Source organism: Aaosphaeria arxii (assembly GCF_010015735.1).
Source record: "Aaosphaeria arxii CBS 175.79 unplaced genomic scaffold BU24scaffold_8, whole genome shotgun sequence".
NCBI lineage: Eukaryota > Fungi > Ascomycota > Dothideomycetes > Pleosporales > Aaosphaeria > Aaosphaeria arxii.
In genome coordinates, this window is record NW_022983481.1 from 523640 (window position 1) to 544687 (window position 21048).

The 21048-nt window shown below is 49.6% G+C and overlaps 8 protein-coding genes across 8 annotated transcripts; 4 read left to right on the forward strand and 4 right to left on the reverse strand.

The window, feature by feature from the left end:
* Positions 1–509: 509 nt before the first annotated feature.
* BU24DRAFT_267719 (uncharacterized protein) lies at positions 510–1134 on the reverse strand. Its single transcript, XM_033522566.1, has one exon. The coding sequence runs from the start codon at positions 1034–1036 to the stop codon at positions 629–631; it is 408 nt and encodes a 135-aa protein (XP_033380358.1). The 5' UTR covers positions 1037–1134; the 3' UTR covers positions 510–628.
* Positions 1135–2840: 1706 nt separating this feature from the next.
* Positions 2841–3576, forward strand: BU24DRAFT_353034 (uncharacterized protein; the record flags this gene model as incomplete). The annotated part of the gene is made up of 3 exons (XM_033523760.1): positions 2841–3181; positions 3264–3416; positions 3492–3576. The coding sequence occupies 3 exons, from the start codon at positions 2841–2843 to the stop codon at positions 3574–3576; spliced, it is 579 nt and encodes a 192-aa protein (XP_033380359.1).
* A 586-nt stretch (positions 3577–4162) lies between these two features.
* BU24DRAFT_267754 (uncharacterized protein) lies at positions 4163–4562 on the reverse strand. Its single transcript, XM_033522567.1, has one exon. It carries the CDS (start codon positions 4455–4457, stop codon positions 4203–4205), a length of 255 nt encoding a protein of 84 aa, XP_033380360.1. The 5' UTR covers positions 4458–4562; the 3' UTR covers positions 4163–4202.
* Positions 4563–4719: 157 nt separating this feature from the next.
* BU24DRAFT_425841 (uncharacterized protein) lies at positions 4720–5618 on the reverse strand. Its single transcript, XM_033528834.1, has one exon. It carries the CDS (start codon positions 5500–5502, stop codon positions 4981–4983), a length of 522 nt encoding a protein of 173 aa, XP_033380361.1. The 5' UTR covers positions 5503–5618; the 3' UTR covers positions 4720–4980.
* Positions 5619–5762: 144 nt separating this feature from the next.
* Positions 5763–9416, forward strand: BU24DRAFT_425842 (uncharacterized protein). Its single transcript, XM_033528835.1, has 4 exons — positions 5763–6072; positions 6122–8987; positions 9036–9197; positions 9250–9416. The coding sequence occupies exons 1-4, from the start codon at positions 6022–6024 to the stop codon at positions 9348–9350; spliced, it is 3180 nt and encodes a 1059-aa protein (XP_033380362.1). The 5' UTR covers positions 5763–6021; the 3' UTR covers positions 9351–9416.
* A 186-nt stretch (positions 9417–9602) lies between these two features.
* Positions 9603–11185, forward strand: BU24DRAFT_375391 (uncharacterized protein). The gene is made up of 4 exons (XM_033524595.1): positions 9603–9863; positions 10057–10326; positions 10441–10591; positions 10653–11185. Coding segments are annotated over exons 1-4 (576 nt in total). The 5' UTR covers positions 9603–9861; the 3' UTR covers positions 10806–11185.
* Positions 11186–11187: 2 nt separating this feature from the next.
* BU24DRAFT_267804 (uncharacterized protein) lies at positions 11188–12515 on the reverse strand. Its single transcript, XM_033522568.1, has 4 exons — positions 12256–12515; positions 11957–12200; positions 11333–11885; positions 11188–11284 (listed from the first exon to the last, which is right to left on the reverse strand). Exons 1-4 carry the CDS (start codon positions 12376–12378, stop codon positions 11233–11235), a joined length of 972 nt encoding a protein of 323 aa, XP_033380364.1. The 5' UTR covers positions 12379–12515; the 3' UTR covers positions 11188–11232.
* Positions 12516–14455: 1940 nt separating this feature from the next.
* Positions 14456–20674, forward strand: BU24DRAFT_443367 (uncharacterized protein; the record flags this gene model as incomplete). The annotated part of the gene is made up of 7 exons (XM_033530583.1): positions 14456–14873; positions 14904–16420; positions 16506–16786; positions 16823–17275; positions 17306–17523; positions 17554–17672; positions 17732–20674. 7 exons carry the CDS (start codon positions 14456–14458, stop codon positions 20672–20674), a joined length of 5949 nt encoding a protein of 1982 aa, XP_033380365.1.
* Between the last annotated feature and the right edge of the window lie 374 nt (positions 20675–21048).

The window sequence follows — 21048 nt, forward strand, 5'->3', positions numbered from 1 at the left end:
GACTAGGTGGAGGGGTGGGTGGAGCCGAGGGGGAGGTTTGTGAACGGGTGGGTTGGTGTGATTGACGTTGGGAACGGGCTGTGAGCGCGTGGGTGTGTTTGTTGCTCGTGGTGCTTGTTTGTTTGATGTTTAGGACGTTGGATTGTAGGTAGGTACCTCGTAGTAATGTGAATGATGGGTTAGGGATAGGGAGTCAAGCAACGCCATCAACGCATGACACTTCCACCACGAAGCAGCCGCCACCGCCGCTGCCGTTTGATCAGCATGATAGCTGTGGAGGGTCCAAGGTAGACTGCCATCGGAGGGGAGTGTTCATGCATCCGGAGACAGGCACACCAGGCGCCCAAGCTGAAGAATTCACACGGCAATAGAGTATATGCAAGTAGCATCAGCAGCAGCAGCAGCAGTAGCAGCACATTTGGTGTGACAGCATTTGATTCTCTCAATCCACGAGAATCCCATGTCAAGAATAGGAAGCTGAGAAAAGGGTAAACCTGATGTCCGGTAAGGGTGGAACGACTGATGGGTGTTCTCTACGTCCGAGAGTATCTATTTCTCACCGCTAGCGCTATTGGGTATTGGGTATTGGGGAGGGTGGGAAAAGAATGCGGCTACGGCTAGCATGCAGTCATGAACGGTTACCTTTTGCTCCAGACAAATGCAATTGCGAGAGAAACGTCGGATGGAGTGGGTGGTACGAATGGCTGCGAGGGTCTGACAGGGATGGGAGGATGTCGTAGGGCATCAAACGCGGACCCCAGGAATAGGGTATCAAACGCCAAGGCGAGGATGCTGTGTTCATAGCGATGGATCCAATGAGGGGAATGGTCGAGGGGAGAGTGTGGCTTTTTTTCTTCACTCTAGAAAGTCGCCTCGTAAGGGGAGTTGAAGCCCAGGTCTTGGGGAGATGATATGGATGGTGGAATGGAGGTGTTGATGACGCAGGGTGCAAAGCGAGGGGTAATGGGAAAATGACGATGATGGGGATTCTGGAAAGAACATCACGAGATTGTACTTTACATGTATGGATCGGCATGAAGTATTTTGTTAAGATACATTGTCTATACAGTATAAGGAAGTATTCCCAAAGGAGGTTTAGTCGTTGTGTTAGGTAGTTGGGATTGATGGGTGAAGGGTGGTGGGTGGATGGAGAATGGTTTGGCTCGGCCCGAAGCCGTTCCACCTTCCACCTTCCACCTTCCACCCTTCCATCCATTCAACCTCAACTCCCATCCACTACCACTCATAATTATTACTCTTCACCCAATTCAATTGTTCATCCCCACTATGTGATCCTCTTGCCATATGTCTCATCTATTGATCCATTCAATGATTCCAGATGTCGTCTGATATATGAAATAATCCAACTTCCGGTACTTCGTATCCTCCACGAAAATGCCATCTACCCCTCGCACATCTCGTAACGCTATCCCAGCCCACCTGATGAGGTTTACACAGTTCGCTCGCACTATCAAGGTACCCAGCCAATGATTCAACAACTTCAAAACGCTATTGCACGCTACAGCATCCATCTCGGCTCCGTCGCTCTGTCTCTGTCATCATCGCTATCGCCTTGTCCGTCTGCTCGTCTGTCTGTTCTCTGCGTTTCCATCCATCTGCCTGGCTGCCTGGCTGGCTACGCCCCCCCGGTCACTTGCTACTAGACATCAACTCTTCATCATCCGTCTTGCATGCAATGCAATGCCAGCCAGGTCCTATGCCATGCTATGCTATGCCATGCCATGCCATGTCTATCAACGTTGTCCTTCCTGCAATCTGCACAATCTGCAATTTCAATTCGCTGTTTCTTTTACCATAATCTGCCGCCGCGGGTTATGCAGGCCCTAGGCCCCGCTGTCATCCTCTTTCGCCTGCCTCCTCCAGATTGCCTGCTCCAAAGGCGTTGGCGTGCTGTCGAGCCAACGCATCAACTTTGACAACACCTAGCATGCCCATCAGCCATACTACCCATGCACCTACTGCTCTGCCCTCGCTGCTTTTGGCCTTCCCACCGGCCCTTCGCGTCTGCTGCGCTTACCATGCCTCGCCGCCCTTAGCTTTTGCTCTCCATGCTCGCCGTTGGTCAGTTCATCGTTCGTTCGTTCGTCTGTTGCTCTCTAATCTACCTCGTTCTTTGCTGCAAATGATGCCCGGTGCTCGTTGCCTACCCTCCATTCCCACAGTAATGCAACGCCAATTCTCTTCCGGCCGCTTTTTTCTTCGCATACAAACGCCTAATCTTGCAATTCATATCCGCTAGGGGCCATTGCCACTGGACCAATGGGCCAGCCCTCGGCCAACTCCTACGATCCCGCAATGGTCCATCGCCATGGCTATCGCCATCGACAGCTTGGATCGACTGGGGCCTACAGTCTAAGGAATCCCCTCCAGCCCAGACTAACGATGCTTTCTAGGCTCGGTTCAGGCGGGATTTGGTCTCACTGGACATTCGGTCATGCACCTCCTTCATTGCTAGAGCGGGGACTTTCAAGCAAGACTGCGGGATGAATGGGGTCAATGCCATGCCCCCCATCCAGAATGATACCCCCCATGCCTGCCGACTGAGGTATAAAAGGCCCTTCGAAGAGGGTTGAAGATGAATCTTCTTTCTGAATCCTTTTCCTCCACTCCACTTCAATAGCAAATTCTTCACTTGGCTTGATATCCCCTATTTGCCGTTGTTTGCTTCCAAGTTGGCCCAAGCCCTCACCAGTCATTGATCAGTCACTGATACCACCTCTTATCACTCTGTACTCTCTCAGATCACACTGTGATTTAACTTTTCTGTCATCACTCTCATACTTACCACCTTCTCCAATTCATACCCTCACCTCGTCATCATGTCTGCAACACACGCCTACTACCCCACACATCCCTCGGCTTCCCTGCCCATCAACATGCCACAGAAGCCTGGCTACTACCCAAATCCCCCGTACCATGGCTACGCTGGCTACGTAAGAGTCTCTGTCTCTCCGCCAGAAGCTCCTGAAAGCGTAACCACTTCTGGTGTTGCGTCCTACGAGCCATCTGCGACATCCAGCAGCTATGCCGCCAGCGCAAGCGACTACGACTCCAGTGCCTCGACCACGGGAGTTGATCTTATGGAATACATGGGCAATCGCCTGAACGGAGCACTCGACCCAGTCCCGTTGGATCGCAGCCTTGCGAAGCAGGCGCAGACGTAAGTGAAATTCTCGAATTCGCGGCGCCACTCTGCAGATTCCAGCACAACTGTGGAATAAGAAAACTGACAGCCAAGACAGTTCCGGCGAACTCAACGCGAAGCACCGCGAACTCCTCGAACTCCAGGCCCTTGCACAGCGACGATTGGCCGGTGTGAGGTCAAATTTTGCAGACGGCATGCGGGCCGCGAAAGACGTGCAGAAGGATCTCCAATGGACGCAGAAGCGAGTAGAGTAAGTTTCTCAGCTGTTTCTCTCGCCGAACTAAAGGTTGTCTTCGACCTTTTACTGACGAATGTACGATTGTAGTGCGCTGAACGAACGGGCTGCACGCAAATATCCCGACCAATACAAGTCTGCTCAGCGACGATATCCCGCCCCCGTCGACTACTAACTTCCCCTCTTCAATTCTTCATCCTTTGTTTTCTCTTTTCTCTTCTGACGAAATACCCCGGTCTTTTACGAATTCTCGAGAACCAAAATTTTCCACACTTGTTGATGACAAACCCCATTTTATGTTTATACGATGACAATCGAAGTTCGACATACAGCCATTACCTTCCCATTCATCCTTGTCTCTTCCATTTCAATATTGCCGAAATCATCATTAGCGCTCAGGGGCGGCGGTGTGTTTCTCTATATTCACAGTATCAATGCAACCTTATTTCCACTTCACTCGCGATATCCCGCCAGCTAACCCACCACAATCTCTCCTCTCTTCTCCCTCAATCCCACACCCCCCAGAATCCAACCCCCAAACCGCCCCTCCCCACCACAAAGGGACCAAAAAACGCTCCCGCATGCTCACAATCCAACCCTAACCCACTCCCCCATCCCCAGCCCTACCCAAAACCCAAGTCCACGTCCCCGGATCCCCCCACCCCTTACCCTCAGCGTCTCGCCGCTTTACCCTCACTCCAATCGTCCGTCCCCACATAGCTTGCAAGGCTCAGATAGACGCGGACGCCGCGCGCCTAAGTTGACGCCGGCGGGTCGGGCCGCTGGGGTTTGCTGGGTTTGTCATGCAGGATGGCGTCGACTGGTGTGCGTTGGCTGCGTTTGCTTTTTCCTCCTGCTTGTGATGGTTTGTGATGCGTGTATGTGCGAGTGCTGAGGGGGAGTAAGGGGTTTTGGAACGAATTGGGTCCTTGTGAATGGGGGATTATGTTTGGTTTTGTGGGATCTTGGGTGGTGTAATGTGTTTCGATGGATGGTGAGGGAGTGGGCTGCTGGTGGTGGAGTGAATGCTCGGTGGTTTAGATAATTAGGCGTCATATATTCATCCAATGATACACATAAGTTACTGTCGTTCCCCACAATAACGAGATGGGTGTGTGTAAAGATGAATTGTTACATCTGGCCTAGATCTAGGTGTTTTGAAGTCTGTGTGGTTGGTGGACTAGGTGATGTGTGGATGTTAAATAGTGCATTTGCGTTGTAATGTTTAATTAGATCTTTCTGGACATGTGACATGTTTTTAATGTTATCATACGGCTTTGATTGTACTGAGGACTTGTCTTGTTGTTTGATTTGGAGTGTTATGAGTATGTTTCATTTTTTATTAGATTTAGGCTACTGATGGGGACGAGAAACTATCTCGGATCTGTATCTTTGTAGGTATTGTTACATAATGTGATCTTGATACCATGGTATCATTAAACGCCTCTGAAGTGATCTCCTTGGATTGCTGAGTTGATTCATTCAAGCTGAGATAAGGGAGAAAGATGGTTGCTCTTGATTCGCCTGGACTGGCGTCAGTGTCGTTGCTGGCCATTGGCGTCCACAAGACTGATCGACCTCAGGCTTTCTGAAGTCTTTCCCACGGATCTTCTATGAAGGTTGGTAGGAAATATGCAACATCGCCTTCCTCATTCGCAACACCACGCCTGAGGGCACTCAACTCGGCTTTCGAAATAGGTGGTCCACCAAACGACACCATCTCTGACTGATCATTCGCGGCCTGTCCGTCGTGCGCTGATGCAGGTGCGGGCGCATCTGCTGGCTTGTCTGGCAGACTCTGGCCGCGGTTGAGGAAATCTGCCAGTCCTGTTGCTGGTGGCGGCTGTCTCTGCTTTCCTTTCCGGTTGGCTTGTGCTGTCTCGGTTGTTGGAAGCACATCAGATGTGCCGTCTTGTTGATTAGATTCGACTGAATCCTGCCCCTCGCTCGACTGGGCTGTGGTTCTCACGCCCAGCTTGGTAGAATTGGCGCCGCTTCCCTCCAGCTTCGCTTTGGGTGAAATTGTGGCGTCGAACTTGCGCTTCTTCGCGCCTCCGAAGGAGGAGAAGCCCATTGCGGCCGCGATGTCATCTTCCTCCATCGTACGCGCCTATTCACAATGATGTGGATTTGTTGTTACTAATTCGATTTGTCAGTCCAAGTCCTGGTTCAGTTCAAGTTCAGTCCAAGGTCGTGATAGGGCAGTGTGGAGTCAGGTCACGGTAGCTTGACAAGTGAAGCAATCAGGTCTTTGAGTGGATAGAGGTACGCTAGCGCTTTTGGTCCAATCACGGCGCGTATTTGCATCGACATGGGTCAACCGTATTCGAACGTCAACATTGATGGGATATACAATTGCGAAGAAAACGGCATGAGTTTCGTTTCATGATTATTTCTAATTCTATACCAACGTATGGCCTTGAAACAATTGCCCCGTCTCAATGTTCCCCGTACATTTGCATGATGACTACATTGTGGCTGGTGAGGGCTTGGCGCGTCAACCATATTCATTGATGGCCATCGCTTTTCGACATTGACGACATATGCTTTGTTCCTGACTTTCCCAACTACAATGTCGTTCCACTTCGCCAGGACGTAATTGGCGTCTCTCTCAGACATCATGAGCGAGACATCGCAAATGTCGGGCTCGCGCCGCTTTGCGCGGCCCAGTGTAAGCTCTCCATCGAAGACATCATAGCTCCATACTGACACAATGACAGCTCCGCACAGCGACAATGGTCATTCCAAGGACAGGCGAACGAGTCAAGAAAGCCTTCACCCTCCGCCGAGCCCGCCCCTCATCCAGCGAATCGACCGAATTCCTCCTCGCGCCAGGCAACCACAGCGATCCGAATCGCCACCGCGAGCTGGGCAAGATCGACCGCTGCAAAGAGTACTGCAAGAGCAAGGCAAGACGCGGATACAAGTACGCGACCTCGCCCGTCGGCATCAACATCCTCAAGTGCTCCCTCGCGTACATCCTGGGCAGTCTGGCGACGTTCGTGCCCCCGATTTCTGGGCTGCTGGGTCGGAATGATGGGAAACACATGGTCGCGACCGTTACGGTGTACTTCCACCCCGCGCGGACGGCCGGAAGCATGGCTGAGGCGATCTTGGTTGCGTTTGCTGCGTTTGTGTATGCGGCTGTGGTGTCGTTCTCAAGTATGGCCGTGTCCGCCGTCCTGGGACATAAGGATCTTCTCGTCCTGGGTCACGTCATTGTGCTCATTGTGTTCTGTGGAGGCGGCTTGGGACTCATCGGATGGACGAAACAAAAGCTGGGGAACCCCCTCGTGAACGTCGCGTGTTCGTTGGCTTCTCTAGCGCTCATCACCGTTTTGACAAAGGAGGGTGCGGTGCAGAATGGCCAATTCTCGTACAACAAAGTCTGGCAGGTGTTGAAGATGGTCATCATGGGAACGATTGCTTCGTCTGCGGTCGCGCTATGCATCCGGCCGCAATCGGCGCGGAACGAGTTTCGGGATACTTTCATTAAGGCTACGGATGCTATGGCAGAGATGCTCACGGTGATTACACGAAGCTTTTTGTCGGGGTATGAACAGGATTTGAAGGACCCTGCGTATTTGAAGGCATCTAGCCAGAGCAAGGCGGCGTTTAAGACCTTGGTGAAGAATATGGGAGAGGCGAAATATGAACACTACATTCTCGGGACAGAAGAGCAACACAAGATCGAAGCAAGATTGGTCAAGTGCTTGGAACAATTGGTTCAGAGTATTGGTGGTCTACGAAGCGCCGCAGAGACGCAATTCACATTGCTCGCTCAATCCGAATCGACGCGCACTCCCTCGGGTCTTGACATACCGACCCTGAGTAAGCCCAGTTCTATCATATTTCCAGAAAGTCAAAGCCAAACCCCCGAGGCGATGCTCTCGCCGAGCCTAAGCCTTCTGGAGAGACGTAGCAGCATACTCGCCTCCATTGATGAGCGCCCGGAATCGTCAGGATACAACTCGGAATCTGAAACGCCCGAATTGGGCCGCTCGATGTCGATGCCACATGGTCTGCATTCGAACTTGACTGCTGCGGACATGTTTTCTATCTTCATTGCTCACTTGGGGCCCCCTATGAAGTCCCTAGCATATACGCTACGAGAGGTTCTGGAGGAATTGCCGTTTGGACCTGGACCTGAATATCTCATTGCCATTAACGAACACTTCCGTTACAGTCTGGTCGACGCCAATGCATTGTTCGCCAGCGCAAGGTCCGAAGCATTGGCCGCTGTATACAAGAACAAGCTCTCTAACAAGATGGGCTCAGTCGAGGTTGTTGCTGACTTCGAAGAGGTTGCTGCCAGCTGCGGGTACTTTAGTTCCTCTCTGCAGGACTTCGCTGAAGACATGGTGACATTTTTGGATGTCCTTGAAGAGCTGAAGGAAAATGCTCATAGCTTCCCAAAGAAGAGGAGCTGGAACTGGCTACGATTCTGGCGAGGCTGGTTCTCCTCGAAGAGAGAGAAGGCAAACGATGATTCCGAGGAGACCAGTCTAGTTGACGAGACGGCCGAGCAGAGCTACTCACACGAAATACACAATCCCATCCAACGCCTCCCCACAGAGCTCTTGCCTACGAACAGTCTCTCGCAAAAGCCACGAGGCGAGATATCCACGCAGTATCAAATTTGGAAAGCATTCCGTGTCTTCCGACGAGACGATGTCAAGTATGCCGCGAAGGTCGGCATTGGATCAGTCTTGTACGCCATGTGGGCTTTCATTCCATCTACACGAGACTTCTACGGCCATTGGCGGGGTGAATGGGGTCTTTTATCTTACATGTTGGTGTGCTCAATGACGATTGGTGCCTCCAACACCACTGGCTTCCAGCGTTTCTTCGGAACATGTCTTGGTGCTGTTTTCGCTATTATAGCATGGATCGCCTCGGATGACAATCCTTGGGTGCTGGGCTTCTTTGGCTGGCTCGTCTCGCTTCAATGTTTCTACATCATCGTCGGCAAGGGCAAAGGTCCTATGGGACGCTTCATCATGCTGACCTACAACCTGTCTGCGCTATATGCCTACTCGCTATCGGTCCGAGATGAAGAAGACGACGATGATGAGGGCGGTATTTCACCCGAGATATGGGAGATTGTACTCCACAGAGTGGTGGCTGTCATGACTGGATGCATCTGGGGTATCATTGTGACCCGAGTCATCTGGCCCATCTCCGCAAGGCGCAAGGTGAAGAAGGGGACGTCCTTGCTCTGGCTCAAGATGAGTTTGATCTGGAAGCGCGGACCTCTCAAGCAGCTACTCAAGGGCAATCTCGAGGATAATCGAGCACCTGCATCCTTCTGCTCCGTCCGTGAAGAGCTTGAGTTGCGTCATTTCCTGGCTCATCTGGATACTCTATGCAATTCCGCCAGTTCTGAATTCGAGCTGCGGGGTCCATTCCCCGAGAAGAACTTCCGTGTCATCTTGGAGGCCACCGCTAGGATGCTTGATAGCTTCCACGCAATGAATGTGGTCATCTTGAAAGACCTAAAGGCGACCGAGGGCGAAAAGGAGATTCTGAAATATACTAAAAAGGAATGGACGGAGCTGAGTTGGCGAATTAGCCATTTGTTTTCAGGTGAGTCACAATATTCCCGGCATTACTACAAGCGCTGACCCAGAAAAGTGATGGCATCGTCCATGAAATTGGCATATCCACTTAACGATGTGCTACCGAACGTTGAACACACTAGAGACCGACTCCTAGCTAAGGTCTATGAGTTCCGTAAAACCGAGGCGGGCATTGCGTTGACGAAAGACGAGGATTATGAGTTGCTCTACACTTATGGTGAGTTGAAGTATTCCCCTTTGTAGTTACATGCATGCTGATTGGTTGATAGCCTTGGTCACTGGTCAACTGGCACATGACCTCACCCTTATCGGACAGGAAATCGAAAAATTGTACGGCATTTTGAATGAGGAGGATCTAAAACTTGAATAGAACATAGGCTTGGTAGCCAATTGGATATATACAGTACATACAAAATCATGATTATGGTTTTTTTCACTTATCGAACACTTTGATATTAATTTGGATGATGATGTCTGTTATCGGTCTACTTGCCACACAAAGAAAGAATGTCACGAGACTCTATGATGACATCCATTTTGACCCAAAATGAGTCGAAATGAATAGACGCACAGTGCGGAAGTTGTTTTTCCTGCACAACAACTCAAACTTTTCACTCAAACTCACACTCACAGCGGAGGGAAATATATTATTCCAGTGTGTTTATTCAGATTGCACAAAATTCCATAATTGCATACGGTGCTGAGGTGCGTAGAATGTCCGGGGATTTGCGTTTGTGTTCGGAGCTAGTGCTAAGGCGGAAAGGCGCGCTTGGCAGCTGATTAGCGAGGCCGTGAAGACACACCATTTTCGTTGTGAAAATACAACCTCGCCGGAACCTTCAACTAACCACTCCAGCGAAACAGCCGACCACTCATCCAAAATGTAAGAATAACGACCTCAAATCCTTCCTGCCTTCGTCGACAACGCAATTCGAATCACTCGCGGAGGCCCTCGCACCGCCAGGACGACCCAGTGAACGAAGCAGCGTGGCAAAACCCCTCTTTGCACATTCCCTTTCACGATGTCGAAAATGAGCCTCCAGACGACTCTCATACTGACATGAAATCTTCTCTAGGGTCAACCTCCGCACGCAGAAGCGCCTTGCGGCCTCCGTTGTCGGCTGCGGAAAGCGCAAGATCTGGCTCGACCCCAACGAGGTCAACGAGATCGCAAACGCCAACTCCCGCCAGACCATCCGCAAGCTCGTCTCCGATGGCCTCATCATCCGCAAGCCCGTCACCATGCACTCGCGTGCCCGCGCTCGGGAGCTCACCGCCGCTCGCCGCATCGGCCGTCACCGTGGTTTCGGTAAGAGGAAGGGTACCAAGGATGCTCGTATGCCCAGGTATGAAGTCCCAAGCCATCCGGGATTCTCAGAAGTACAATGAGAGGAACGGAAACGACGGAAGTCGAAATAAATTCTGTTTTGGAGTCGAATGCTGATGTGGGATGCCAATAGCCAAATCCTCTGGATGCGCCGTCTCCGAGTCCTCCGCCGTCTTCTCGTCAAGTACCGTGCCGCCGGAAAGATCGACAAGCACCTCTACCACGAGCTCTACCACCTGAGCAAGGGTAACACCTTCAAGCACAAGCGTGCGCTCGTTGAGCACGTACGTTGTCCATGACATCATGACTTCCCCATTCCCCGCTCGTCGACTGACACTCTATCAGATTCACAAGGCCAAGGCCGAGAAGGCCCGCGAGAGGGTTCTCAAGGAGGAGATGGACGCCAAGCGTGCGAAGACCAAGGCCGCGAGGGAAAGGAGGTTGGAGCGCAAGGAGACGAAGCGTGCCGAGTTGGCCGGCGAGACCGAGGAGGCTTAAATTATGGGCGGCATGACACACTGGCGTGGGCTTTCTTAAAGGTAAAGGAGGCGCTCATCTCCTTTCTATGTGGGCATATGCGGTCATGTTTTCATGTACGTCCCGGGTCACATTCTGCAAAAGAGTCTTTTTTTTCTCTCCAAGCATACTCGATGGCCAAGGCCGCTTCTCTCAAAAGCAGACATGCGATGCAATGTATGCCCGTAACAAACAGCGTTAATGGGAATTGCATTTCGGCGTACAGGGTACCATGCAGCTGTGCCAATGACCCATGTGATGTGCAGTACTCCCGGAATAAAAACAAAACTCTTTCACAATTACCATCTTATCTCTACTAGTTGTGCAAGGTGTAACGTGTCTAATCTACCATCGGTCGACATTACTTCACCATCTCTATCACCACTCCACCTTTTTTGACCTGAGCACATCAGAACCCTTTGCCCTCAGAGACCGTATGACCCCCTCCATACCAAAGCGTCCTATACAGTTGTTAGTTTGCATCAAATCTCAATGCAGGCTGAACTCACCCATAACGACACACCAACCCCTTCTCCTGTCCCACAATCCAATCCCCACCCTCAGGAACCTCCCCACCATTCTCCTCCGGCCAAAACTCCCTCCTCAACCATTCATTAACCTCCTCAATCTTGCTAATGAACGCCTCAATCTTCTCATGCTCCACCCTCCCATCCTCCCCCTCAAAGTCCTTCCCGTAGATGAACCTCCCAATCGTCAAATGGCTCGACGGAACCACATACCTCGAATCCACCTGCACGCCCGCCTTCTCCACTAACGCATACAAATCCTTTCGTAGATGGTGATACGTATACGTATCATCATTCTTAGCATCCGACGCCGCTTTCTCGCCCGCAGCGGGGACGAACGAGAGGGCTAGCGCCGAGGCGTCGAAGCTGATGGTGGGCTTGATTAGCCGCGTGCGGTGGGCGTAGGTGTAGTCTACGATTGAGGGGATGGCGGAGGTGAGGGAGGTGACGAGGGAGGAGATCTCCGGGGCTTGCTTGGAGTGGGTTACTTCCAGGGCGGTGATGTGGAGGTTTGGGCGTGGCATTAGCCAGAGATCTGGAGGGCGTTAGTTGATGGATCCATGGCTGATTGAAGGGGTGGGTTGGATGGCAGTTTGGGTTTCTTACTCGGTGCAACGGTCAATAGCTCCTGCTGGACGTGCTGGATGATGTCCTTGATCTTCTCAGTTGGGCGGGCCCAGAAGACGAGGCAATGACGAGGGTCCACGAAGTTTGGCTCGACGGTTGCGTCCTCCAGACGGAGGAGGATGGGGTCGATGTTGACACCGGGAAAATCTTTGGCGAGGAGTTTGGACTTTTGTTGAGTGTTACGAGTCTCCCTGTGGGTTGCATAGCGGCTTTGGATTTGGGTCTGGAGTTTTTGGTTATCATATTGGGTCTTTTGGTAGGGGAAGGGGTTTACTCACGACATCGTTGCTGCAGGCTTCAATGAGGGCGTCGTATGGATTGGAGAACGAGGCGGTTGAGATGCCGGAGTGGTCTTCGTAAGACGTCCCTGTATGGACAGGAAGACTCTTTAATTCCACCATGTTCAGTCTTTTGCAATTGGTGCTTTGGTAGAAGTGGCCTTGAGTTGAGAACTAGAGACGATTAATATCTGTGAATCACACCGCTCAATGTTTGCTTTGAATCGCGGGTTTAATCGTGTAAATTCGCTGGAAGGCACCCAAGCTTTAAGCAGCCGGAAATCTTAAAGGAAGTACTATCGTGAGATCCTTATAAAGTCGTGCCTCGCCAATGACCCCCAATGCCAATTCTGCCTCGACTAGAATTACCAATCGAAGACGTTGAAGAGGTACGTACTCAATATATGTGGCTTGCCCTAAAGAGGAAGTATACCCGGGTGGCTGTTTCGCTAAAAATAACCTCACTGTTATAAATGCGATTCAAGTACTTCCAACATCTTGGCTTAACTCCAAATGAAGATGATATAAATAACTAGCACGATACCAATTGTGCACAAGCAGACCTCAGCTTTGGTAGTGCACATGGCCCTGGTCTGCTAGTCCAGGTACTGGTGTGCTCGCGTACAGGCGCCGCGCCGCGAGTGACGCGACAGTTTTATACTTTCTATTTAGGTGCAATGAAAACGAGAAGAACCACATTTGCAAAGAGGAGCACGATAGTAATTCTGCAGGAGCAAGTATCAGCGATGGCTGTCTACATAGAACTCGTGTGTCAATGTAGGCACTGGTGCGCTCGCTTTCTGGCGCCGCGCTACGAGTGACGCGATGATTGATGTTTTCCAGCCTTGGAGCAGATTGATGATGATAGAGTTTGCATTTACTCTATCATTTGTTGTTGTTTTCTTATGTCTAGCCGAGAAGCTTGGAGCTTAAGCCTGTCGGTTCGTTTGCCCTCAAAAGAAGCGTCACTGATCTCACTCTTCGTGCTCTACTACTACTACTACCACCAGTTACTACCCCCCATCTCTCTCTTGGACTCCTCTCTTTTACCTACAACCTCGCTCTTAGTATTGGTTATCTCTTTTTGTCTACTCTGGATGTTTTCTTGGCACTTTTAGTCTCTACGTTCCAACTTTCGCCTTCATCCTTCTACTACCGCTCTCCTCCTTCAGTTTCTTCGTAACCTTGTTGGATTTTTCGTCGAGATCTTCTCTTGATCAGATAGCCCCTCCGTTTAGCTGTTCTCTAAGTCGATGCCTCCACTCAACTATTTCGACTGAGATGGACGTCAGTGGGAGAAGACTGACCAACCCTGGACGTGCCACTTCCACAACTTCAGGAAATCGTCCGCATGGCGAAGCACGAAGAAATATTGTGCCGAGTTCGACAAACAACACTTCGTCCTTGTCCCAAGGGTTAGGAAGCGTTGGTCACCCACAAAGCGGACATGCCGTGCATTCGAATGCTTTGCCGCTGAACGCGAGGAAAAGAGGCGCCCTGGATAGCCATAGTACGTATTATCACAACTTTACGAAGTCTTGTACATAGGCTAACATCACCTAATCCAGCATCTTCTAATGTTTCTGCCAAAAGATCAAGACTTGTACCAGACGGAATTGCAGGCCGTCCTCGTGCCGACACTCCTTCTTCAAGCCCGCCATCAATTCATGCCCCCACCCCACCTACCAGGAAAACAACGCGTAGTGTTAGTTCTCAAGCACTCTATGACAGTTCTGGTCGTTACATTCCTGCTTGGCGACGACTGGGTATCAAATGGACCAGGCCCAGTGATCATCGGGGCACAAACTCAGGTGGTAAAGTGCAGCGCCACTCTAACAAGCGCACTACTCTCAAAAAACAACGATCCCAGCCTCGGACAGCCCCGCCTGTGGTTGATCTGACCATTCTTACAAATGGACCATCTCAGCATCGGAGAGCTTCACCTGTGGTTGACCTAACTGCTCCTAAAATCGAACCATCCCAGCCTCGGACAGCTCCGCTTGTCATTGACCTGTCCACTCCTAAAACCGAACGACCTCAGCCTCGGAGATCTTCACCTGTAGTTGATCTGAGTGGTAACAAATACAAGAGCAGAAGTCATAAGCGGGCTACTTTGAACGACATATCGTGGTTATCTTCGGACAGCTCTACTAATCCACCAGTCATCCAAGATCTGAGCAGCGATAGCGACGATAGTTCCATGCCAGATAATGGACTATCCTTGGAGAATACAACATTTGACAGTTCGGAAAGACACGATGAGACTACCAAGAGCGCTAGATTTGTTGGTATGAGTACTCGGCTTCCAACTTCAGTATCTTCTGAGGTTGAATCGGTAACGAGTGAAGCTGCTGTTGACTGGGAAGATGCGAGTTTCTCGATATCTTCTGGTTCCGAGTTCGAATTTTCGGATCATGACGAATCGAGTCTTAGCGATTCTATATTTGAACCAGAAGTTCTTACAGATGATGACAATGGCGCAAGTTCTCCTAGTGAAGGGGAGAGATCTTGTGATGAGCTTGCTGTCGAAGAGAACATGATCCACTCTTCACAGAGAAAGTCGTCCAAGGGCAAATCGTCATCAGCAACCAAATCGAGCAAAGCAAAGCATGAAAAAGGTATTAATATGAGTCTGCCACCGCTTGCAGATGTTGACAGCATATTCGACGATATGGTGTCGAAAGCATTGAATCTTGGGTTAAGTGCTTCGCTCAAAGGTCTCGCTGGACGCAAGCTCAGAGTAGGCACGATGTTGTCGGGTACGGAGGCTCCCATTATAGCCCTGCAGCTGATTTCGAAAGCTCTCGAACTACAAGGACAAGAACCTCTTAATGTTGAGCATGTCTTTAGTGCTGAGATCGAAGGCTTTAAACAAGCATATATTGCAAGAAACTTTCCTGGCTCTATTATTTTTCGAGATGTCTGCGATTTCATTAATGAGGAAGCCGAAACTGCAAGCACTATTTATGGCGCAAAGGTTCCTATTCCTCGAGACATCGACTTCCTGATTGCTGGATTCGTGTGTAAAGATTTATCGACTCTTAACAACAACAAGAAGTCACTTGACGCTGGCGGAGAGTCAGGCGACACATTCCTGGGTATTTTCACTTATGCGAAGACGAGACGTCCAAAAGTCATTCTTATCGAGAATGTTAAGGCCACCAACCAACTTTGGGACAGTCTCAAGGTTAAGTGGGGCGGAATTGGGTACGAAGCTTCCTGGCTTATATGCGACACAAAATTATATGGTCTTCCGCAAACGCGGCAAAGAATGTACATGATTGTTGTCGACAGGAAATTCTGTGGCAAAGACTCTCGGAAAGCAACGAGCACATGGAAAACGACGATGACTCAATTGGAGCGCCCTTGCAGCAGCACTTTCGAGGACTTCCTTATTGATGAGGACTGCTTTACAATGGGTGATTTCAATCAGCGTTTCTTCAAGTCACGGAACTGGGATACAGACTGGAATCTTTGCAGGCTGAGATACGATGAAATTCGTTCTGAGGAAAAACTGGGTAACAAGCGACCAGTGACGAACTGGAGTGCAACTGGGCAAGTCCGGCCACCAGACATCGCCAATCACAATTGGTATAGAGCGCAGTCTAGCAGGGCATGCGAGGCTATTGACATCGCTCACCTTCAACTTGCGAAATATGGCGCAGACTCGCTATATAAGATGGCAGTGTGGGACGTGTCTCAGAACGTTGATCGATTCAAGCCAAATCTTGGTATAGTCTCGTGCATTACGCCATCGGGAAACAATTTTATAACCAACAGACAAAGCGCGCTGCTAGGCAGTCAGCTTCTTATTCTACAGGGCATACCGTACGAAAACCTCCATTTTACAAGGGAGACACAAAAGGAATTACAGGACCTGGCTGGTAATGCAATGTCTACCACCGTTATTGGAGCCTCGCTTCTTTCCGCGTTCATCGGCGTAGGGACTCAATTACACCATGGCCTTGCTCTGGCAACTGCGGCTACTAAGCAAATCAGGCCTGCATCGATTGGAAAGGACCAGATGGTGAACATGAGAAAGGATACGATTTTGCCCATAGACACGTCTAAGATAGACATATCTCAACTTGTTAGGGATGCTCTAGTAAGTTCACGGCTTTGTGCCTGCGAGAACTCAGTACGTATCTCACGGGCACATATCCAGGTATGCAGCAAGTGCGATCATACAGCATGCACGTCTTGCGCAGGGAATCCGAGACATATATCAAGAAACTCTTGTCCATGAAAAGCGGCTTATGCCTTGGGCTTTTGAGCGCAAATGGCGACTAAAACTACCCGCCCGTTTGCAGATTTCTGGCTTTCCAAGCGGGGCAGATATTGCTCGTCGTTATCGGACCCTTAATGAAAAAATTCAACTTCCCCTCATAAGTGTGCTTGAGGAAGCAAATGTTCATTCTACAAAGTTTAATCTGAAGACTTTCACGCGAAGGAATGGTTACTGGGCGATACGCTACGCCCCTAACCATGCAACGCTTGAGTTGCATGTTGGAAAGAAAGCAAATTGGATCCTGTCTTTGCTCTGTCCAGCGGATCAACCGGGTAATAGTCTACTGCGAAAAGCGCTTTCAACGCCCATTGCACAAGGAGAAGTAGGCAAGTCATTGCTTAATCCAGAGTGGCATTTGCGCATTCCCCAAAGCGAAAGCCGCACAATCACCATGACAGCGTCTCCAGATCGCACGGCCTCATGGAGATGCAGGCTCGGTCTCAGAGATTACCAAAAGGATACTATGCCAGTGTCTTTAGACGTAGACGATACTTCCATATCTAAGTCTGACAATCTCGATGGCATATATGAGCTACTGCCGGATTGTGGGACCGCAATGTCGAGCTGTTATAAAAGCACACAGCAGGGAGGAAGCATGTATTTGTTCCTCGAGTCGAACCTAATAGGACCTGGTCACCAGGACTCCTTCATCTTTAGCGAGCGTTGCCATCATGCAAGACTCGACAGACCATGCAGAGTGATCGCTCGTTGCGCTTCTACATGGAGACCATGGTCAACCCACAGAACATGGCATAATATCAGTGTTGAGAGTACTGAGAATTGGCAACGAGTTGACCTGAGGCTAACGCCCGCTGTTCCACCTATTGAACGAACAATCGCGTTGGTCTCTACCTTTGCAGCGAAGAAAGTCCGTCGCTGTGACCAGTCAATACCAATCTTGGAGGTGACGATACCAGACGTTGAAGGAGCTTTTAACCTTGCTACGCATTCATGGGCATTGGAACACGCGAGGCTAGTACGTGGCTTCTCAGAATGGTCAGACATCACAGCATGCGCTCTAGAGCCTATGTGCGACTGTGCGCCTCCTATCCCTAGACCGTTATACAGCATCAATGGCAAAGGAGAGGCAATCTCACAGGTGGATGAAGAAGCCATTGAGAATTCGAACGTAGATTACGATCACGCAGGTCTATTTTTACACATCAAGTGCTGAGAGAAGGTAGCAAGGGTCGCCTTCAGATGAGATTCAATATCGCTGCCTTATTACATCGCGCACGGAATCATGCTGAGCCCCAGCATGACTATACAGCAGCGTGGAGGTTGACATTGGACCATGTAGAAGATTCGGCACGTGAAGCTCCTCAGGGCTTTCAACTACACAGCTGCGCATTACAGAAGCCTTATACCGGTAATCTCTCTTTGAAGCATGACCTGTCCACGTCCCAAGAAAAGTCGCTATCTTGGATGATTGATCAGGAAAAGGGGAAGGTTTTAACAATTGAGGAAATTGAGGAAGTCGTTGACGCTCAGTTACACTGGAGAGCAGATGTCCGCATTCAGTACAAGACAGTTATCCGCGGTGGTATTCTGGCTGATTTGCCTTCGTTTGGCAAGACAGTCACGACTATTGCGCTTATCCAGAGGGAGTATGAGATTGACGAGGTCTACGGTGCTCCTCCTCAAGGACTTACAGTCCCACTTGGCTTGGTCTCGACGGCTGCTACTCTAATAGTCTGTCCTCAGACTCTCTATAGGCAATGGCACGACGAATTCGTTAAGTTCTTAGGGAAGACGCAATGCGCTCAAATGGGCGTGCGGGCAATAGGAAGCATGGAAGACCTAAAAAGAACGACAATTGCTGATATTCAAAACAGCCGAGTCGTCATTGTACCATGGAATGTCCTTGCTGATGATGAGTACATTAAGCAGCTTGCAGATTTTACTGCCATGCCTAAACTAGCACCAAAACAGGAAAAACGGGCTTTTGATTCATGGCTTAAATATGTCAATTCGGAGATTCCAAGTCGAGTAAAAGAACTTGTGCAAGAGGGAGTCAGATTGTTCAAGCGAGGCAAGAAAGAGGCACTAGAGGCCCGCCTTAAGCAACCAGGCTTCAAGGGAATTGTGCCTTTAAAACCTCAACACGGGAGCGCATACCAATCCTACAAGAGCAGAAACCTAGACTGGTCAAAGGCGCCCATCCAGGATGTAAAGAGCGGTACAAGGCCTAGGTATACAAGCAAAAGCCAAACCGACGACTGGACATCATACGGTTTCCCACTTCTGCATCTATTCACATTCAACCGGATTGTGATTGATGAGTATCATTATCTCTGCAGTAGCGATCTGAAGAACTCATCAGCATATGCGCTTGTTGAAAATTTATCAGGTCACAAGCGTTGGGCCCTTTCCGGGACGCCTGCTTTAGGGGACTTTACAGATATTTGTCAGGTCGCGAGACTGCTAGGTGCTACTTTGGGTCGTTCCGCATACGCACATAACATGGGATCAAGTCTATCAGAAAAGAGGCTTAGGCAAGACCTGACCATCACTGAGGACATGTGTGCTAGAATGGAAGCGTTCTCTTACAATTGGCATGCTGACCGACATCGACGAGCACAGCAATTTCTGGATGATTTTGCGCGACAAAATTCAGCAGCATTGAATCGCATCCAATGCAAGGAGTCTCTTTATGCTATCAAGCTTGGCCTTGCCCATCACAGCATGTATTTAGAGCTCTCGCAACATTTGATTGCTCGCAACATGCAAGGAAAGCAAGCAAGGGACCGGCCAAAGTCCAGATTTCCAGCTCGATTCAACATAGCCCTGGATAATGCGGTATCTGGTGAAGCGGCGCTTTTGAGTTTGGCACTCTCGTGCAAGCAGGATGCTACGATTAGTGGAATCATTCGCAAGCGCGTTGATGCTATCAACGAATCGGAGGCCGAGATCCGGAAAATATTGAACCGTGCTACCAAGTTAGGGTGGGTTTCTCACAAGTCAAGCAAGCACTTTTCTGTCTTCATAAAGGATATCACATCCGATCATACATTAGGGGACATGGATGCTACCTTGGATATGCGCCATTTGATCAGTCGGGCAAAGTCTTCGACATCATCATCATCATCGCCCTCGAAAAGACCATCTAAAGACCTCAAAGAAAAGACTGCTGAGCTGCGTAGTCTGGCGCAGGAGCTCGTGTCCCGCAAAAGGTCTCTTCGATTCACCAACGCCATTAAAGATATTCTGCCCGTTCACTCTGAAGACCAAGACAACACAAGTCATGAGTGCACTTCATGCCGCAAATCCAGATTCCTCTCGCAGATATATCTCTCAGCTTATTGTGGGCATGTTGTCTGTCAAACATGCTTGACCTCTAGAGCTGATGGTGAAGTATGCGTTCACAAAGACTGTGATGCGCGAATGTCTGCAGAGGACCTCATCAAGACCTCTGATCTAAGACCTCTACGGGACTTAAACTCGTCAACAGGTCGAGGAAAGAAGATAGATCACTTGCTTCAACTCCTTACAGATATTCCGGAGGACGAACAGATGGTGTTATTTGCACCAAATGAGCAAGCAGTTGGCACGGTGCACCAAGCTCTGCGATCTGCTAAGATTAGAGCACATGCAGTTGTCACGAATAGAAGTGCAGATGTCGACAAGATACGAGAGTTTCAAGATAACAGCAACGCAAGGAGCATGGTAAAAGTGCTCGTCTTGAATCTTGCAGATGAGTCTGCTGCAGGACTGAATCTTGTAAACGCAAACCACGTCGTTTTTATTTCGCCACTTATCACAGAAACCCAAGAGCAGTACGACGCTGCGATGACGCAGGCCATAGCACGTTGTCGAAGGTACGGGCAAAAGAAGAAAGTACTCGTCTACCATTTCGCCGCACTGTATACAATCGACGTCGATGTTCTTCAGCAAAGGCATAGAAGAACCGATGCACTTAGCAGACATGGTGTTCTATCAAGTCCGAACAATAAAGGGGATGTGAAGGCGGAGAGAACGAAAATGGTGGTCAATTCTAAAAAAGTGGCACATCTTGTCCCTCAGTCTTGGCTGGAGAATGAAGAACAATGTCAGAAACTCGGGATAAAAAAGGGATGTGATGAGAGACTGACATCCTTGATTCCTTTGGCAGAACGGTTTGGCGAGGACTAGAGATATTCTGAGGTAAAGAGCCTTTGATTGTTTGCTAGAGGTACGACAATAAAGCCCGCGTATGTTCAAGTATTAATAGCCTTGAGCTGTATCGAAGGCATACGCCAGATAGATTTAGCTCTACGTTAATTCAAAAGTCTCTTGATACCATAAATTCTTGAATTTGAAGATGTGCTTCTGAGAAGTGTGTAAAACCTTTATGATGGAGCTGTCAATCGTATGAGAGAACCTTCTTTTGATCAAGTAATGATGGCCAGAAGCCAGGCAAGATTTCAGCACGTGCTCTAAGCATATGAGATTCATGAATATTCGAGCTCGTGCAATCTATGATGCATACACTACAAGTATAATCGATAGGAGGATTGAACAGCCCT

Bases quoted from the DNA above. Each gene is read 5' to 3' on its own strand.
- BU24DRAFT_267754 (XM_033522567.1), bottom strand. From the start codon at position 4,457: ATGACGCCTAATTATCTAAACCACCGAGCATTCACTCCACCACCAGCA.
- BU24DRAFT_267804 (XM_033522568.1), bottom strand. From the start codon at position 12,378: ATGGTGGAATTAAAGAGTCTTCCTGTCCATACAGGGACGTCTTACGAA. The intron at 12,201-12,255 runs GTGAGTAAACCC...CAAAAACTCCAG, and splicing joins AAGCCTGCAGCAACGATGTC to ACCCAAATCCAAAGCCGCTA. The intron at 11,285-11,332 runs GTGAGTTCAGCC...ACAACTGTATAG, and splicing joins GGGTTGGTGTGTCGTTATGG to GACGCTTTGGTATGGAGGGG.
- BU24DRAFT_425841 (XM_033528834.1), bottom strand. From the start codon at position 5,502: ATGGAGGAAGATGACATCGCGGCCGCAATGGGCTTCTCCTCCTTCGGA.
- BU24DRAFT_425842 (XM_033528835.1), top strand. From the start codon at position 6,022: ATGAGCGAGACATCGCAAATGTCGGGCTCGCGCCGCTTTGCGCGGCCC. The intron at 6,073-6,121 runs GTAAGCTCTCCA...ACACAATGACAG, and splicing joins GCCGCTTTGCGCGGCCCAGT to CTCCGCACAGCGACAATGGT. The intron at 8,988-9,035 runs GTGAGTCACAAT...GACCCAGAAAAG, and splicing joins AATTAGCCATTTGTTTTCAG to TGATGGCATCGTCCATGAAA.
- BU24DRAFT_267719 (XM_033522566.1), bottom strand. From the start codon at position 1,036: ATGCCGATCCATACATGTAAAGTACAATCTCGTGATGTTCTTTCCAGA.
- BU24DRAFT_375391 (XM_033524595.1), top strand. The intron at 10,327-10,440 runs GTATGAAGTCCC...GGATGCCAATAG, and splicing joins AAGGATGCTCGTATGCCCAG to CCAAATCCTCTGGATGCGCC. The intron at 10,592-10,652 runs GTACGTTGTCCA...ACACTCTATCAG, and splicing joins AGCGTGCGCTCGTTGAGCAC to ATTCACAAGGCCAAGGCCGA.